The sequence below is a fragment of the Oncorhynchus nerka genome, linkage group LG9a, assembly GCF_034236695.1.
Source record: "Oncorhynchus nerka isolate Pitt River linkage group LG9a, Oner_Uvic_2.0, whole genome shotgun sequence".
Classification (NCBI taxonomy): domain Eukaryota; kingdom Metazoa; phylum Chordata; class Actinopteri; order Salmoniformes; family Salmonidae; genus Oncorhynchus; species Oncorhynchus nerka.
The window spans coordinates 14,399,895-14,420,338 of NC_088404.1; the positions used below are offsets into that span (position 1 = coordinate 14,399,895).

General features: G+C 41.8%; 1 protein-coding gene across 3 annotated transcripts in view; it reads right to left on the reverse strand.

Annotated features, from left to right (window-relative positions):
- LOC115133944 (anoctamin-1-like) overlaps positions 1 to 20,444 on the reverse strand; it is a 106,511-nt gene that overhangs the window by 20,289 nt on the left and 65,778 nt on the right. For 2 of the 3 annotated variants that reach the window (XM_065022348.1, XM_029667392.2), the window contains 10 exons: positions 17,132 to 17,292; positions 13,517 to 13,599; positions 12,322 to 12,393; positions 11,931 to 12,008; positions 10,576 to 10,650; positions 10,066 to 10,267; positions 4,789 to 4,900; positions 4,372 to 4,429; positions 3,734 to 3,834; positions 3,397 to 3,539 (listed from right to left, as the gene is read on the reverse strand). In XM_065022348.1, coding sequence (XP_064878420.1) covers positions 3,397 to 3,539; positions 3,734 to 3,834; positions 4,372 to 4,429; positions 4,789 to 4,900; positions 10,066 to 10,267; positions 10,576 to 10,650; positions 11,931 to 12,008; positions 12,322 to 12,393; positions 13,517 to 13,599; positions 17,132 to 17,292 — 1,085 coding nt within the window. The remainder of the gene's footprint in view (positions 1 to 3,396; positions 3,540 to 3,733; positions 3,835 to 4,371; positions 4,430 to 4,788; positions 4,901 to 10,065; positions 10,268 to 10,575; positions 10,651 to 11,930; positions 12,009 to 12,321; positions 12,394 to 13,516; positions 13,600 to 17,131; positions 17,293 to 20,444) is intronic. The other variant, XM_029667395.2, reaches the window with a different exon arrangement.

Here is a 20,444-nt window from a genome sequence, read left to right on the forward strand (position 1 = left end):
AGCACCCATTCATCAACTTTACACTGGAGTAATAACGCACCCATTCATCAACTTTACACTGGAGTAATAACGCACCCATTCATCAACTTTACACTGGAGTACGCTTTAAATTATTAATAACGCACCCATTCATCAACTGCGTGTCAGTGGAAAGATTTTAGGACATCGGACATGACAATTACATTAAGACATGATAATAGCGAGACTAGATAACTAGTCAGGGTACACAATGTGGTTTGAACTGGCTAATTAGTCTGTTGTTATTATTTTATGGGCCTACCTGCTGTCATGTCTCCCTCTCGCTCCTCTGACACACATGCAGCTGATGCGCACAACGTGCATTTTACAGGGTTTTCATGACAGTACAAAGCTTATTTTCTGACCAAAAATGTGCTATAACTCAATGATTAGCCAATAATATCAGCAAATGTGCACATGCAGCTACACGCGGGTCTGCTCTTTGATCTCAATAGCTTATCTCACAACCGGGGAGGATTGAAAGACCACCCTGCCTGTTAATGCAATACAGAACAGCAACACATCGCATCCAGGGGATCACTCTGATCTAATTGTGATCAGAGTAATTGTTTGATATTGCGATTTTTGTGTGATTTTCTTCTTGTCGGACCATTTTTTCCTTCTTGTCCCGGACAAGCAGATATGCGTGAGTAACCCGTCCAATTATTTGAAATCCATGAGGGTTAGTGCGCAAGTCCAAGTACACACTCTTTTTGGAGATGGGTGGAGAATCGGGACACAACCATAATACTCTGTTGACCTCGAAACGAAACGACAGACATCTGTTATGACACGTGTCTTTGAACGAAGGTGGACCGACTTGTGCTAACAAAACTCAGATGTTGTCATGTGTAGTTACATAGTATCACAACAGTGGTGAACAGCAATGCTTGCTGTTTGGGGTTTTAGGCTGGGTTTCTGTACAGCACTTTGAGATATCAGCTGATGTACGAAGGGCTATATGAATACATTTGATTTGATTTGATTTGAACCAGCTTTACATGTTTCCACCTTTATGGTTATATAATATCTCAAAGCATCACAGTGATATTTTCCAACCACTAGTACGTGATACAATTCAACATGAAACTTCTGAGTGCGGGGAACAAGGAAGCGCATGTATGAAAAATCATATATGTCACCGTGGTGGTTTCTACTGTATTATTGACTGTATTTTTGTTTATTCCATGTTGGAACTCTGTGCTGTTGTATGTGTCGAACTGCTTTGCTTTATCTTGGCCAGGTCGCAGTTGCAAATGAGAACTTGTTCTCAACTAGCCTACCTGGTGAAATATATATATCTTTAAAATTAAAATCTGACCAATGCCCATTGGAGACTTCATGGCAGAGGCGTGTAGTGTGAAATAGCTGCCGTACTAAAAACATGGGGCTGGTCACTGTATAGCAACAGACGGGTTGTTTTACTCACACCTAGAGGCAAGTCAGGCAACCATCACCACATATGTTGATAGGAAAGTGCAAGATGAAAATAAATGCTGTTGCTACCTCGCTGTCAAACCAAGCTGAACACCGCCATCGTTAAAAGACAGTACTGTGCAGCCGTCTTCATCGACCTTGCCAAGGCTTTCGATTCTGTCAATCACCATATTCTTATCGGCAGACTCAGTAGCCTCGGCTTCTCGGATGACTGCCTTGCCTGGTTCACCAATTACTTTGCAGACAGAGTTCAGTGTGTCAAATCGGAGGGCATGTTGTCCGGTCCTCTGGCAGTCTCTATGGGGTGCCACAGGGTTCAATTCTCGGGCCGACTCTTTTCTCTGTGTATATCAATGATGTTGCTCTTGCTGCGGGCGATTTCCTGATCCACCTCTACGCAGACGACACCATTCTATACACTTCCGGCCCGTCATTGGACACTGTGCTATCTAACCTCCAATCGAGCTTCAATGCCATACAACACTCCTTCCGTGGCCTCCAACTGCTCTTAAACGCTAGTAAAACCAAATGCATGCTTTTCAACCGATCGCTGCCTGCACCCGCTTGCCCGACTAGCATCACCACACTGGATGGTTCCGACCTTGAATATGTGGACACCTATAAGTACCTAGGTGTCTGGCTAGACTGCAAACTCTCCTTCCAGACCCATATCAAACATCTCCAATCGAAAATCAAATCAAGAGTCGGCTTTCTATTCCGCAACAAAGCCTCCTTCACTCACGCTGCCAAGCTTACCCTAGTAAAACTGACTATCCTACCGATCCTCGACTTCGGCGATGTCATCTACAAAATGGCTTCCAACACTCTTCTCAGCAAACTGGATGCAGTTTATCACAGTGCCATCCGTTTTGTCACTAAAGCACCTTATACTACCCACCACTGCGACTTGTATGCTCTAGTCGGCTGGCCCTCGCTACATATTCGTCGCCAGACCCACTGGCTCCAGGTCATCTACAAGGCCATGCTAGGCAAAGCTCTGCCTTATCTCAGCTCACTGGTCACGATGGCAACACCCATCCGTAGCACGCGCTCCAGCAGGTGTATCTCATTGAGCATCCCCAAAGCCAACACCTCATTCGGCCGCCTTTCGTTCCAGTACTCTGCTGCCTGTGACTGGAACGATTTGCAAAAATCGCTGAAGTTGGAGACTTTTATCTCCCTCACCAACTTCAAACATCAGCTATCTGAGCAGCTAACCGATCGCTGCAGCTGTACATAATCTATTGGTAAATAGCCCACCCATTCTCACCTACCTCATCCCCACAGTTTTTATTTATTTACCTTTCTGCTCTTTTGCACACAAATATCTCTACCTGTACATGATCATCTGATCATTTATCACTCCAGTGTTAATCTGCAATATTGTAATTATTCGCCTACCTCCTCATGCCTTTTGCACACATTGTATATAGACTCCCCTTTTTTTCTCTACTGTGTTATTGACTTGTTCATTGTTTACTCCATGTGTAACTCTGTGTTGTCTGTTCACTCTGCTATGCTTTATCTTGGCCAGGTCGCAGTTGCAAATGAGAACCTGTTCTCAACTAGCCTACCTGGTTAAATAAAGGTGAAATAAAAAAATAAAATAAAAATACAAAGCAGAGAGAGATGCTTTTAAAATCAACTGGACAATGTGGACTGGACAACGTGGACTGGACATGCATATCCAGATGAAGGTTCACATGATATTGACTTTTGGACAGTGACATAGTTGAAGATCACATTCTATAGAGAGAAGGGTCAGTCTGACTGATTGGGGGAGGCTGTATAACAAAGGTCTCACAGGGAGCCGTAGCAGTGTCATACGGTTCACCACACACACACACACACACACACACACACACACACACACACACACACACACACACACACACACACACACACACACACACACACACACACACACACAAACAGACTCACTCATCTCCATGTACTCTGGCGTGAGGCCTGCGAAGGGCTCTAGGAAGTGGTCCGTCTCATAGCGCTGTAACTTCTTCTCTCTCTCCTCTTCCTGGAAGGACCTTCTCTTGGACTTGATGTACCTTATCAGCTTCTTCAGCTTCCTGTAGGTGCAGGGAGATAGTCAGAAACAATGGCACAGTCGGACAGGGATAAGAACCACAGAGAAGTATTGGTCTGTGGATGTTACAGGCTGATGTGAATCCTTGATATACAGACACTATTGATGTGTGCATACATGTGTGTTTTTGTGTGTGTGCGTGCATGTGTGTGCACGCTTGTGCGTATGTGTACTCACGGAATGCCAATCTCAAATAAATTGTTCTGGATGAGTTGCTTTCCCAACATGGTGATACTGAGCTGAATACACAACTCCATCAGACATCCTCCATGAGCACACTGCCGGGGGAAAAAAACCCAGTTAAAAGGCCTTCTGTACTGCAGCACACTTCCAAGACAGACTAACATGACAAAATACACATCTAAGGATGGGATTTAATCCAACCCAGACTTCCTCACAGCAATAGACTTTTAAAGGTCATTTCCCTGACGTTCACAGAGATCCAAGTTCACTGTAAACGTTGGTCATCGGCTCAAGAGGGACATCTTCTTTAAAAGTTCCCCGTAGTGCACAGGTTGTTTTTCTGTGTTTGTTTGAATTGCAGGACTTGAATACAGATTTATTTTGAATATGTGAACTCCTAATGTATGTTTCTAGGTTAACTAATAGTGTTTAATTCATAGCCATCTGCACTTCAACATTTATAAACATTGTGTTCAATAGGCAATGTGATGAAATGAATGAAAATTGAATATTTATACAATTACAAATAATTAATTATTGTTTTTCTTCCTTTACTGTCAGATGACTAATACTGAATACATATCCAAATGACTGTTCATGATGCAGAGTCTTCTATCTAACGGTTTGTTTACCTCTTCCATCCGATACGACTCAAACACATAAAGATAACTTCCAGGTCGACCAACAAGCCTGTAGGAGCACAGGAAGAAAATGAAGGGTTAGGAGAGGTCATACCCAAGGACAACTCTACTACATCTCACTGACATAGATTGTGTGGTTAACATAGCATAACATAACATAGCATAACATATTAACATAATATAATTTAACATAACATAGCATAACACAAAATAACATAACATAGCATAACACAACATAAAATATCATAACATAGCACAACAGAGCATAGCATAGCATAACATAGCATATTAACAAGATATAATCTAACATAGCATAACATAACATAATAGCTTAACATAACATAGCATAGCATAACATAACAAGTTCATACAGATCAGTAGTTAAAGACTTAGACTGTGGGGACTCACCTGCCTCTGAAAAATGCTATGTATATGATGGGGGTAAAGGCATTCACAAACTTCAGGATGAACGTTTTGAATATCAATCTCTCCTCAAAGCTCTTGTCTGTCTTCGGAACCTCTGAGAAAACAGACAGTAGATGTACATATGTTATTAAATAACTTATAAGGCCATTTGCTGCTTGAGAGTTGACTTGAAAGAGAATAGTGGAATCCCTACAAAAGCGAGAGGAGTGTTAGAATGTTACACTGTACACCAAATATCAGTTATAGAAGGAAATCAATTTTGGAGATATTTTCAGTTTGAAAGGTAGGTAGCACGATGAGACAGTACATTGGTACATTGTTAGAAATGGAACCCATCTAACTTACAGCTAACAGGGAAGTTGGCACACTGTCAATGCAAGATGCACTTTGTTTTTTTTAATTGCTAACATGCGTTGGTCAAAACTGAAGTCACATTGTCAAAACTCTTCACACAGTCAGCAAAACAGAACTGTATGTAAACCAAACTGTGAATCATTTTTCATTGCTTTCACACAAAATGCATTCAATGACCACATTCCTCAGAAATCCATGAACTCTTTTCTGATTCATACTCCACCACCTGCTAAACTATATACTTGCAGCACATGTTGTCAAATGCTAACACACTGTTTCCAAAACGGTTAAAAACACATTCAAAACAGAATGATGGCAAATGCTGTGCATTTCTACTGTAACCAGATTGAAACATAGAAAATCTCAAAATAATATTTTATCATTCCAAACACAGCTGATTGCAATTTCAGCTGAAACCTGTTTTTAGTCTTGTTACCAAACAGACAAAAGAGAACGGCTTCGTAATGATTTAGTTTGGAAACATGGATCAAAGAAGACAGGTTGGTGGGGAAAGAAGAGTGGCAGGGAGAGGGAGAACACGTGGAGGACAAAGGAGAGGAAGACCAAGAGCGGTGGTCTCTAATGAGAAGCACTCACAAACTTCTACAGATGCACAATCAAGAGCATCCTGTCGGGCTGTATCACCGCCTGGTACGGCAACTGCTCCGCCCACAACCGTAAGGCTCTCCAGAGGGTAGTGAGGTCTGCACAACGCATCACCGGGGGCAAACTACCTGCCCTCCAGTACACCTACACCACCCGATGTCACAGGAAGGCCATAAAGATCATCAAGGACAACAACCACCCGAGCCACTGCCTGTTCACCCCGCTATCATCCAGAAGGCGAGGTCAGTACAGGTGCATCAAAGCTGGGACCGAGAGACTGAAAAACATTTTCTATCTCAAGGCCATCAGACTGTTAAACAGCCACCACTAACATTGAGTGGCTGCTGCCAACACACTGAATCAACTCCAGCCACTTTAATAATGGGAATTGATAGGAATTGATGTAAAATATATCACTAGCCACTTTAAACAATGCTACTTAATATAATGTTTACATACCCTACATTATTTATCTCATATGTATATGTATATACTGTACTCTATATCATCTACTGCATCTTTATGTAATACATGCGAATACTGTTGTGCTATATTTTCCGCTACAAGACCATGGTGCTTGCCTACGGAGCTGTGAGGGGAACGGCACCTCAGTACCTCCAGGCTCTGATCAGGCCCTACACCCAAACAAGGGCACTGCGTTCATCCACCTCTGGCCTGCTCGCCTCCCTACCACTGAGGAAGTACAGTTCCCGCTCAGCCCAGTCAAAACTGTTCGCTGCTCTGGCCCCCCAATGGTGGAACAAACTCCCTCACGACGCCAGGACAGCGGAGTCAATCACCACCTTCCGGAGACACCTGAAACCCCACCTCTTTAAGGAATACCTAGGATAGGATAAAGTAATCCTTCTCACCCCCCCCCCCCCTTAAAAGACCTAGATGCACTATTGTAAAGTGGCTGTTCCACTGGATGTCATAAGGTGAAAGCACCAATTTGTAAGTCGCTCTGGATAAGAGCGTCTGCTAAATGACTTAAATGTAAATGTAAATGTATCACTAGCCACTTTAAACTATGCCACTTTGTTTACATACTCATCTCATATGTATATACTGTACTCGATACCATCTACTGCATCTTGCCTATGCCGCTCTGTACCATCACTCATTCATATATCCTTATGTACATATTCTTCATTCCTTTACACTTGTGTGTATAAGGTAGTAGTTTTGGAATTGTTAGTTAGATTACTCGTTGGTTATTACTGCATTGTTGGAACTAGAAGCACAAGCATTTCACTACACTCGCATTAACATCTGCTAACCATGTGTATGTGACAAATACAATTTGATTTGATTTGATTTGAAATAAGGGACACAATTATTGACCATGTTGTAAACTATGGTCTCTCTTTGAGAGAGGCCGGTTTAAGGGTGCAACCAAATCTGCATTAATAGTAGTACAAATTTTCAGTGAAAACAAAAGTTGAGATGTGTATCCTTCAATGAAAATTGAACTACATATTACAGTACAATACAGTATGTTCACATTGTTACATGTACTGACATTTTGAAATATATTGATTGTTTTGTGTTTTTCAGTAGGATCCAAAGGTTGCCTCCCACAGGAGCGAGAGGCAGAATATTATCAGATGGCAAGAAATTGCCATTGTTGACATGGTAATTGGCCACAATGTAATAAAACTGTGGGAAATTCGGGACAGAGTGCTGGTAAACAATATCACTGTTGGGAATGTGAATACGGTCAGCACATCGACAATGGCCAGAGTCCTAGAGAAACATAAAATAAGGAGGAAGCAGTTGCACCCTTTGAGAGAAACGGTGAACGTGAGAAAGAACTCCGGTATCAATATGTCCAGGTAAGATGTCTGTTCAATAACCAAACATACACCGCTATGCATAATGTCAAGTACTGTGGATTTACTGTATTTTAGAGTAACGGAGATGGAAGCAAGGAAAACTGCACATACATTGGTCTTTGTGGAGGAAGCTGGATTCAACCTGGCTCTGATTCAACCCCACTCTGCTGCAGTCACAGACTGGTTTACTACACATTCCAGGATGTCAGTACTATTCCTGCCTCCATACTCCCCCTTCCTGAACCCCATAGAGGAGTTCCTCTCTGCGTGGAGGTGTAAGGTTTATGACCAACATCCACATGACCAGATGCTGGATGCCATGAATGCGGGGTGTGGAGACACTTCTCCTGAAGACTGACAGGGTGTGGAGACACTTCTCCTGAAGACTGCCAGGGTGTGGAGACACTTCTCCTGAAGACTGACAGGGTGTGGAGACACTTCTCCTGAAGACTGCCAGGGTGTGGAGACACTTCTCCTGGAGACTGCCAGGGTGTGGAGACACTTCTCCTGAAGACTGACAGGGTGTGGAGACACTTCTCCTGAAGACTGACAGGGTGTGGAGACACTTCTCCCGAAGACTGCCAGGGTGTGGAGACACTTCTCCTGAAGACTGACAGGGTGTGGAGACACTTCTCCTGAAGACTGACAGGGTGTGGAGACACTTCTCCTGAAGACTGACAGGGTGTGGAGACACTTCTCCTGAAGACTGCCAGGGTTGGATTAGACATTCCAGAAGATATGTTCCATGATGCATCGCCAGAGAAGACATAAGATGTGATGTTGATAAGAACTTGTGGCCAAATGTAGGAGAGAGGGAGAACTAGAACCCTCACAGTACTGTACAGTATGAGTGATTATACTATACATGTTGATGAGAACTAGAACCCTCACAGTACTGTACAGTATGAGTGATTATACTGTACTATACATGCCTAGTGGTTAGAGCGTTGGACTAGTAACCGGAAGGTTGCAAGTTCAAATCCCCGAGCTGACACGGTACAAATCTGTCGTTCTGCCCCTGAACAGGCAGTTAACCCACTGTTCCTAGGCCGTCATTGAAAATAAGAATACGTTTTTAACTGACTTGCCTATTAAATAAAGGTTAAAAAAAATATATACTATACATGTTGATGAGAACTAGAACCCTCACAGTACTGTACAGTATGAGTGATTATACTATACATGTTGATGAGAACTAGAACCCTCACAGTACTGTACAGTATGAGTGATTATACTATACATGTTGATGAGAACTAGAACCCTCACAGTACTGTACAGTATGAGTGATTATACTATACATGTTGATGAGAACTAGAACCCTCACAGTACTGTACAGTATGAGTGATTATACTATACATGTTGATGAGAACTAGAACCCTCACAGTACTGTACAGTATGAGTGATTATACTATACATGTTGATGAGAACTAGAACCCTCACAGTACTGTACAGTATGAGTGATTATACTATACATGTTGATGAGAACTAGAACCCTCACAGTACTGTACAGTATGAGTGATTATACTATACATGTTGATGAGAACTAGAACCCTCACAGTACTGTACAGTATGAGTTATTATACTATACATGTTGATGAGAACTAGAACCCTCACAGTACTGTACAGTATGAGTGATTATACTATACATGTTGATGAGAACTAGAACCCTCACAGTACTGTACAGTATGAGTGATTATACTATACATGTTTTTGTTGTAATTATTATTGCAGCCCTGGAATTTCAGGGATAAGTTTTTTGCTTCAACTTTATTTTTCACAATGAAATTACTATATGAAAAGATATAGAAAAAATTAAGGCTATTGAAGCGAATTGCTGCATTTCTGATTCATTCTTGTTATGTACTTTACTACAGTCAATAGAGTGAAAAGGTGTTATTCTTATTCTATAATGAAATACTGATTCATGTGAAATCTTTCAAACTTCAAAGAGAAGTTCATCATTTATGTAATGCAGCAATTCAATGTATGTAATATGTTTTTTAGGTCAAAGTGTTATGAGTGACACTGTGTGCTTTCTGAGTGAGAATTGTTGCCAATGTTATGGTCGAACAAGCTTATTTTGAGACATCTATGAAGTGGTTTGAGTGAGTTTTGGAGGTAAGATTAACTGTTTGGCCAAGATGCATGTTGGGTAATGCAGACTGTGTGAAGAATTTTGAAAAAGTGGCTTCAGTATTGACCGATGCCTGTTAGCAATTGAAAAAAACTGTAATGGGTCTTTGGCTGCTGTTGCGCTAGGAGTTCACACAAGTTGTCAGACTGATCTAGGCCAGTGATTAAAGGAACACAAAAAGCTACATGTAGGAACCGTCTTTAAAAGTGCTATAACATTATCACATTGAATTAGATTGTTGCACATACCTAGGATGGTGAGCCAGTGGGAGACAGTTCCGTATTTGTGTGTGTGTGTGTGTGTGTGTGTTATATTGTCAGACTAACGTACCGAGGACAGTGAGCCAGCGGGCGACAGCTCCGTACACCTCATCTAGGATCAGAATGACCACCAGGTTGATGATGGCAGCGGTGGTTTTGACCGTCAGACGGACGTTGGACCGCGTGGTGGGGTTGTTGCTCATGTGCAGCGCTGTCTTAGTGGATATCCGGTAAAGGATGACTCCGAACACTATGGCAAACGTTACCCCGATCTGAAACGGAGAGAGGAGACGGAGAGCAAATGGTAAGGTCACCATTGCTTTATTCGGGTTGGAGTCCTTTTTCAAGGTCACTTCAATTGTTTAGGAATCATCTGTAACACTCTTAAGAAGCCTTTTCAATTTCAAGAGAACAATCTGAGGCATTGACAGAGAAGTGTTTTTTCTGCTGAATTACAACCCAAAAGTCTTGCTACAGTACATCTTAAACTGATAGTTTAAACTACACTTTTAAAATCCAGTTGAATAAAGTATGTAAAATACTTCTGAGCAGCTTCCATCTTAATGTGTGTTGGACTCACCATCAAAAGCATCATGACTACGTTGGTCATGTACGCTGGTAACCGGTCTTTACACGTCAGCTTTTCTTTTTCTGTCTAAAAGAGGGGCAAACATATTCAGACCTGTCGAGTTACAACCAAGTGTATTGTAACTGTTTGTATGTGAAAATGAACATGATCTGTGAGCAGAAGAATCCAAACAGCGATGGACGGACAGGGGAAAAGCTGGTGTTTTGATGCTGACACAGATATAAACATTTCATACACTGACAGTTATAGTGTTCTCATAGTTCATTCACTATCTTTCAGGCATTCATTAAGTCATTCTCAGCATTCTTTATGCAGCAAATCTCAGTCAGAACATGGTTGCCTCTGAAACAGCACCCTATTCCCTAAATAGTAAGCTACTTTTGACCAGAGCCCTGGTCAAAACTAGTGCACTATATAGGGAATATGGTGTCATTGTAGACACTACCATGTCAATAATCTTCCAGAAACCATTTGGAACAGAACAGGCGAACATGCTGTCTATGGCCGGGGTATTCAACCTGGGTCTGCAGCCCCATAGGGGTCCATAGAGGTAATGCAGGGAGTCCGCATTACTTTTTGTTAAAAGAAATCGGGAAAAAAAAGTCGAAAAAAATATTTGTATTTTATTTTAATGTAGCATTTCAATGTAGCAAAAACAGAATAAACTAACTTTTAATTACCTAGAGTAGAAAAGAGGAGAAAATCATTTTCCTGCACATTGGAGCTATTTACACTCACTCGAGTGTCTCTCATAGGCTTTGTGCTGCTGGCTACTGGTAAGCTTTTTTGACTTGGGCATTATTTTTTACATGGCTAAACTTTGTTTAAACAGTTAAACAGCTTCCCTTAGTGAAAATGTTAGAGTTTACACTTCCTCTTCCAGGAGGGTGGTCCACAGGCTGGAAAAGGTTGAAGACCCCTGGTCTATGGAACTACAAGAAAACAAACGACACTGGCTCAATCTCACTGCCAAAACATTACAACATGCACCAAGCACTAGCACTACGAAAAAATCAGATCTGAAGAATCTAATCACAGAAAGAAAAATCAACCAATCAAACAGCTGTCAAGAAGAAATGGAAGAGGAGGTTGTAACATCAGCTCTGTAAAAGGTGACGGCGAGCAGAGGTGTGTGGGTGGATCTCAGGAAGAGTGCTATCTACAGTATGTGAAAGGTTGTGTGCATAATCAATCATGTACTTCACAGAAATAAGAGCACTGTCTTCACTATTCATTCAATTACACCCGACAGGGTGAGTGGGATGATTAGGGCTTGTCTTGGCAGACTTCCATAGTGCAGTGTGTGTGGGATAGGTGTGGATGGGAGGTGAGGACACTGAAAGTACCAGTTTTAGCCCAGCCATGGCAGATTGAACTGTTTGCTTCCATTTGTTTGTGGTTTCTTCTGCTATCTCTGTAGGGTTCTGACAGCCAGAAGACATAAACACAGTAACCCAGGAGAACCGCAAAACAAAAAGATCACAAGAAGGGGAAACCCACTAGTCATGTAAAGGACTGTCACCAGACTGTATTCTTTAGTCTAACACCCATATCATATATGTATCATACCATACAATCCATCTACCACTGGAAAGGATTCATCATTTTGTAAGAGACACACACTTTCCAAACATCCAGACTAAAGAAGAGACTGCAAATTAAATCACAAGAACTAAACCAGCAACATAAAATCTAAATGGCTAGCTATAGTAAAAATCCAGAATAACCCATCAGTACCTTCTGTGTCTTGTGTTCTTTCTTCAGGGACTTCTGCATGACTCGGAGCTCGTACTCAGCTCGTGGGTGGTCCTGAGGAGCGAATAGAGACAGAGGCTCTTAAAAATGTATGGACACTGACTGGTACACTCATAAAATACTCCCATCAGGTGCAGGGTTTAATATAACTGTCACTGTCCACCCAAGTGGAGAGTCCTTGTGACAACAGACTTGGTGTTGAGGTGAGAAGGTTGGTTATATAGCCCAGTCAAGTTCTATAGTACAGAGTGGGTAGAATATTTTCAAAGACTACAGTTGACTACAATCGCTGGTCCCCTATTTCTACTGAGATGGTTAGAGGGCTGCAGTGGCTGCTGGTCTCCTGCAGCATGAATCTTTGTAGAGGAGATAGGTCAGGGAGACAGAAAGAGACAGAGAAAAGGCTGGTTAGGCCAGGAGATCGTGGGCGGGGGAGCTGAACCTGACATCCGACTCACAGGAGACAGGATGGTACAGGTGCTGTGAGCAAGCCAGAAGCAGTGAGCATTAGGGTTGCAAAATTCCCAGGTTTTCCAGCAATCCTGGTTGGAAGTTGCAGAATTGTGCAACGCTAGTGTGCATTCAGAGAAAGAGTGGTGGTTCAATGAGTAGTGGTGGTTTGTGGGCAGTGGTGGTTTGTGGTGCTTTAGGAGGGCGAGGTGGTGTCCGTGGACAGTCTGAGGAAGAAGAGCCAGTGTGGGGGTAGCAAAGCCAGACGGTGATTGAGGGGGAAAAATATATAGATTTAGTGTAAAATGAAATATTTCAAACCTTCAGCTCTTCCTGTTGATACCCACGGGGGAAAGAGGAGGACAAGATAGTTACAAAATACCTCAACCTTTGAATATTTTTGGGAAAATGGACTTGAAGTAAAAAAAAAAAAAATATTTCTTTCCATCTACTGTGCCAGTTATTGTTGTGTCTCCAAACAAGACAACGCTGAGGACAACTGGAATCTAGTTATACACCATTTTCTCTTCTATTCAGTTTCCCATGGCTACTGATGGAATTATGAATAATAAACTATTGTGTGGAGGAAATGTTAGTGGGCAGGAAGAACAGCATTGTAAAACATGAACTCATCATCTCTCAGCATTATTTGGGACAGTCCACAGTATGGTGCTCCCATTTACAAACAAATAGAAGTGGAATTCAAGACTAACAGGAGAGCACTCACCTCCTCCTCCTCGAAGCCTGTCAGATCCCATTCATAGTTGAGACGCATCTGTCTTCTCTTCCAGTGCTCCATGAACATGGCAGCTGCACAACCCAACACAGTTACGAGTTCTGTTAAGAGCCCCTTGAACGCATGAACAACATCATTCTCAATATCAACAAGATTGTCAGTCCTTGGATCGAGAGTGACTAGTAAGAATTTAATCCCTCAGCTGTATACCTAAACAAGTGATGGAGCTGCTGTTTTGTTGTTTTTCAAATCCAAGATTGTAGCATTGAAGATATTACAGTTTGGTAACCATTTACATGACATGTATCTCCATAAAGCATTTGTTTTCATTCAGTTGTTTAAATTTCAACATTGGGCAGATTATGTAGAAAGTTATTATTATCGAGAGAGGTGCATGTGGAAATGACTTATCAGTTACCTTGGCAGTCCAATTATGGTTCCCCCGACCATGATGATAATGTGCGTGTGGCGTAATAAACGTGCTAAAATTAGGATTGCAGCTATCAATTATTAAATGTATAATGAGAAAAAAATGATCAATTGCCACGTGTGAGGGATGAGGAGCTAAATTTGGGGATAATTCAATGCTTGTGTAGAGATGACATGAATTGGATTCCAGGTATGTTTTAGTCTTGTGGGACAGCAGGGACGGTGGCAGGGACAGTCTATATGCAGACAGACACCTGGGGCAACTACATGTTCTATTTTTCATCCATATAATGCTCATCCATCAGAGTGTCTCGGGTTACTTGATGAGTAGTCTCTCTACGGGACGCTCCACAAGCTGCTGTGAAAAATAAACTAATCTTGGTTCTCTGAATGAGACGTTATCACCACTATGGGACATGGGAGATAGTTTCCTATAGTGGTGACATTAGTATTTTGAGGTATTTTATTAGTATACCCCTTACTACTCTTCTTGGGGTCCAAACAGGGTTAAAACAGGGTTAAAATATTACATCATACAAGACATTATTACATCACACAAGACATTATTACATCATACAAGACATGATTATATCATTCAAGACATTATGACATCATCACAAATGTAGAATATAAAAAAGTGGAGCAGCGGTCTAAGGCACTGCATCTCAGTGCTAGAGGTGTCATTACAGTCCCTGGTTCCATTCCAGGCTGTATCACAACCGGCCGTGATTGGGAGCCCCATAGGGCGGCGCACAATTGGCTCAGTGTCGTCCGGGTTAGGGTTAGGGTTTGGCCGCGGTAGGCCGTCATTGTAAATCAGAATTTGTTCTTTAACTGACTTGCCTAGTTTAAAAAAGGATACATAAAAAATACCACAACATTACAATGTTTTCTATCGATTATACTGCTTGCTTGAGTTACTTGATGTGGAAGAGTACTGTGTAGTACTGTGCGTTTCCCAAAGTCTGTTCTGGACAGTGAGGAGACCTCTGGTGGCATGTCTTGTGGGAATGTATGAGTGTCTGAGCTGTGTGTTAGCTGTTTGAACAGACAGTTTGGTGATTTCAAAACGTCAATCCCTCTCACAAAGACGTGTGATGTGGTCAATCTCTCCTCTACTTTGAGCCAGGAGAAATTGAGATGCATGGTATTGAAATTATAGCGCTCTGCGTACATTTAAAGACCAGCCGTGCTGCTCTGTCCTGGGCAAACTGTAATTTGCCTATGTTCTTGGTGGCACTTGACCATATAACTGGGCAGTAGTCCAGGCGGGATAAAACTAAGGCCTGGTCGACTTGTTAGGGATGCTGTTAACTACATTAGGGATGCTGATATATACATTTGTGGATAACAAAAACAGCATTCTGGTCATAACATTGACTCTGACAGGAGAAACAGGGAGGGCAGACAGGCAATTATCCAAAAATATGTCTCATATATTTACTCCAATTGGTCTGAAAATGGCCTTTCAATTCTCTATATTTCACACACTAAAGTTGTTCTATTAAAACTAAATGGGGAGTTTGCATTTTTGTGAGTTTGCAAAAAAGTAATAATCAGACTTGAATGTGACCCAGTATATTAATGGAATGCCTGAGGATGCTGTAAAAATGTATTTGTAATAAATGTTTTGGCTAATTGTTAAGGTTTGTCCATGCCCTTTAAGAATAACATATTGTATTCCAGTTGAGATGCAGTAAAACACTAATTCCTCCAATAGTGAGGGACGGCAGTTGTATCATTCTTTCATAACAAAGACACAACATACTGTAACACTTGAACTGATGCAGTACTGTACACGTTAACGTCTCATCCAAACCTATCATGTCACACACACACGCACGCACGCACGCGCACGCACGCACGCACACGCACACAGGCAAATTAAACCGCAAATAAATCCTGGGTCTGAACCTGTGCCCTCATACAGTGCTCCAGTCTATTGCTTCCTGCCTTCAGTCTCAGGCCTCGCAGGCCCAGCCTCACTGTGACAATGAACAGAACAGGAACGCACCAGCAAAGAGACCATTTTTAAAGGGAAAACATGCATGGTTTAATCCACATAGTAAGACTCTGTACAGTATAGTCCACAGGGCTGAGTGGCCCACTGGACTGTCATAGAGGAGAGAGTGCCAGAAAGAGAGAAAGAGTATATTAAAGAGCCAGAAAGAGGGAAAGAACGAAAGAAAGAATAGTGGACACATGAATGAACAAAGGAAACAAAGAAAGAGGACAAATGGGAGACTGAACATCTAGGAGAACAAAATAGTAGGAAGTGAGGAAGAGCAGACAGTATGAGTATCAGTTGGTAAGAGGGTAGCGCTAGCGGCGCCCAGGTTGAGGGTTCATTTCCTGCCTTTCCCGGGATCACATACATACATACACACATTGAAAATGTATGCCCATAATATGATCATCAATCTATTGGACGACAGCTTGTTTTGGAAGAATGGGTGTTTACATTATCTCTCAGTAAATGTGTTTTCAATCTGTAAAATTATTGACAAAGTCATCTGTTTTTTGTTTTTTCTCCAGTCAACCTCCACACTAGATGGGTATTATGGGATAGATGTACCACATAAGCCCTTCACTGTATTCCAAACAATCAATAAAAGCATTTTTGTAAAATAAACTTATTTTTCTTACGATATAATTTAACTGCATCATTACATAGTGTTCTATAATTCTGTTAATTGATTTCTACTTTAGATTTGTTTGCTAAGACTTTTGCCCTATTTCTTTGAGAGAACACCTCACCCAGTTCATTATCAATCCATGGAGATGGACAAACCCCAACTGGCCTTTTTCATCCTCCAGATAAATCAGCTCCCAGGGTACAGCAGAAAAATCATTTTGAAATTGCACATGATTACATTTCTAGTTGTTTTCTATTGACCACAATCATTGGGGGTTTCTTTGGAACCTTGGTGTTCATGGTTATGGTCACAATATTATGGTCTGTCCAGCCCACTGGCATTGATCTGACCTTTGAGCATAGCAATGTGAGGTACCTTGATGTACATGTACACCACCTGGACAGGATGTGAGTCTATCGCAGGGCCTGACTGTATCATCTAGGTGGTTGATTATTGAGTACTGTCCCTATTAAATAAATGATACAAATAAATCAAGTTGTGCTGTTTTGTTCTGTTGTGTGGACAAGCCTCAACCTCTTACCCCAGAGGGCCATGAAGATGGAGAAGAAGACAGTGGCAGGGTTGTCAAAGAGGTGGCTGGCCCGGGCTGTCCCGCAGGCTTCCTTCAGTTTCCAGTAACTACAGGCTCTGTCACACAGCGGGCACATGGTGATGTTGTTCTTGGGGTGGCAGATCTCCATGCTGTAGAAAAGGGGGATGGGGGGGAGGAAAGAGATACAACAGTAAGCCCTCTTTATCTCATTTTATCTCCATGGATAAATTATTAGACTGTATTAGTGATTTAAATCCTTGGATGGCTCACAACTTCCTCCAGCTAAATCAAGATCGAGGTACTTATTGTTGGAGCCAAAGCACAGAGAAAGAATCTGGCCGCACATTTTTATTCACAGCCAATAAAGATAAAATACCGGGTAAAAACCTAGGTGTTATTTTAGATTCTGAATTAAATTTCAAATGACACATTAGGAATGTGACCAAAATATTGTTTTTTTTAACACCTGAGGAACATTGCCAAGGTACGGCCATTTCTCTCTCAGGCTGATACAGAGAGACTCATCCATGGTTTTATTACAAACAGGCTTGACTACTGTAATGTTCTCCTGTCTGGTCTACCCAAGTATGCCATTGCTCAACTACAAAACATACAGAACGCTGCAGCACGGGTACTGACCAAGACCAAACGGAGAGCACACATTACACTGGTTTTAAGGTCTCTGAACTGGCTGACTGTGAGTTTTAGAATTCATTTTACGATTATTTTATTGATTTTAAAATCAATCCATGATTGTGCACCCAATACATGATCTTTAATGACTTGTTACTTTTATCTCTTATTCTTATCCGTATTTTTTTTAACTGCATTGTTGGTTAAATGGCTCGTAAGTAAGCATTTCACTCTAAGGTTATGTTCGGCGCATGTGACTAATACAGTTTGATTTGATGTCAGACATGCTTTTAAGTTATGTACCCAGTAGGTCCCTCAGGTCCTCTGCCATTGGCCTTTTAACTATCCCAAAGCCTAGGACCTGGAGAGGCAGCCTTTTAACTATCCTAAGCCTAGGACCAAGAGGCATTCAGAGGCAGCCTTTTAACTATCCTAAGCCTAGGACCAAGAGGCATTCAGAGGCAGCCTTTTAACTATCCTAAGCCTAGGACCAAGAGGCATTCAGAGGCAGCCTTTTAACTATCCTAAGCCTAGGACCAAGAGGCATTCAGAGGCAGCCTTTAGTTATTATGCCCCCAGCCTCTGGAATAGTCTGCCAGAGAACCTGAGGGGGACAAAACTGTGGACAAATTTAAAAGAGATCTTAAAACACATTTCTTTAGCTTTGCTTTTCATTAGGGTCCTTTTTTTGTCATTCTTAAATTTTTAATCTTATGGTTGTTGATATTTCAGCTTTGATTTTCATTGGTTTTTTATTTGTTTTATCCTGTGAAGGACATTGCGTTGCATTCCATGTCTGAAATGTGCTACATAAATAAAGCTTGATTTGATTTGAGTACCACCAGTGGGTGTTACTATGCCAGCCTGTCAAGCTAGAGCAGTGGCTCCCAAACTTGGGGTCGGCACCCCATGTGGGGTCCCCTTTTTAAAAAATGTCATCCTAATTTTACTAGGCAAGTTAGTTAAGAACAAATTCTTATTTACAATGACAGCCTACACTGGCCCAACCCGGACGACGCTGGGCCAATTGTGCGCCGCCCTATGCGACTCCCAATCACGGCCAGTTGTGATGCAGCCTGGAATCGAACCAGGATGTCTGTAGTGACTCCTCTTGCACTGAGATGTAGTGCCTTAGACCGCTGCTCCACTCGGGAGCCCTGAAATAGACATTTCCCCTATGAAAATCTGTTCTTTTATCAAACAAATTAATAACTTTATCTCTTTAAATGGGAATAGAATACACCCTTTTAGTGTCAACTAATGACCTCTTACAGTATTGGAATGTGTTTTCATCTCGTTATTATGAAGGACCAAAAATGTGGTGAATATGAACACACAGCGTTAACTAAGGAGTATAATCTATTTCCAAGTGTGGTTCCCACTATTTTCAAGTGTCAACTTAGAGTTGCATGCAGTAAAAGTTTGGGAACCCCTGAGCTAGAGTGTCTTTTGACTTCTGTAGATTTAATACGTTATACAAGTTACTGAATTCATGTAAATATGGTGAATGTACACCCGCACCTCAACCCACAAGTGTTTTGAAAGAAATCTCTACGTTCGCTTAAAATACTATTCATGAACATATTTACACAATAATGTCAGGGATCTGGGTTATGTAGATTAATTAGGTCTAGTCTCACGAGTCCGATGCTCCACACTGTAGACCGCTGGAGCTCAAGACTAAGTCAGATCTTAAATGTATATTCCGTTCTTGTTTTATATAACAGGTGAGTCAGGCTAACTGTAATAAGATCACATGTCTGTGGGGGATTGTGAGCAGCATGGCAGAGGATCTGGACACAGATAGCACAGTCTGTCAAACTATCCTGACGGAGATAAGAGATGTTAGCCAGGGGAGGTTCATTTCCTCATCTTGTCATCTACATCAACCAGATGTTGGACATCACAAATCCCCTCTTCTGTCTGTCTTCTGTCTCTGTATAGGAACATGTTTCCTTTTCGTAGTTGTGGACTGCCAAGCCAAGCCAGGCCAGGCTTCAGGCTTCAGGCAGCAGGCAGCAGGCTTCAGGCAGCAGGCTTCAGGCTTCAGGCTTCAGGCAGCAGGCTTCAGGCTTCAGGCAGCAGGCTTCAGGCAGCAGGCTTCAGGCAGCATGCTTCAGGTTTCAGGCTTCAGGCAGCAGGCTTCAGGCTTCAAGCTTCAGGCTTCAGGCTACAAGCTTCAGGCTTCAAGCTTCAGGCTTCAGGCTTCAGGCAGCAGGCAGCAGGCTTCAGGCAGCAGCAGAGTGATCTGGACTACATCATAAAAACGTCATTAAACTGCGTTATTTATAATGTCAGGAAGTGAAGATGATTTAAGACGTTAGTCACAAGCCAGGGAGTAGTGACAGGACAGGACAGAGCTACAGCGCAAGGCAGGTATTCTGAACTGGGAACGAGGTGATGGCTATATTAAATACTGTAGGTGATGGCTATATTAAATACTGTAGGTGATGGCTATATTAAATACTGTAGGTGATGGCTATATTAAATACTGTAGGTGATGGCTATATTAAATACTGTAGGTGATGGCTATATTAAATAATGTAGGTGATGGCTATATTAAATAATGTAGGTGATGGCTATATTAAATACTGTAGGTGATGGCTATATTAAATACTGTAGGTGATGGCTATATTAAATACTGTAGGTGATGGCTATATTAAATAAT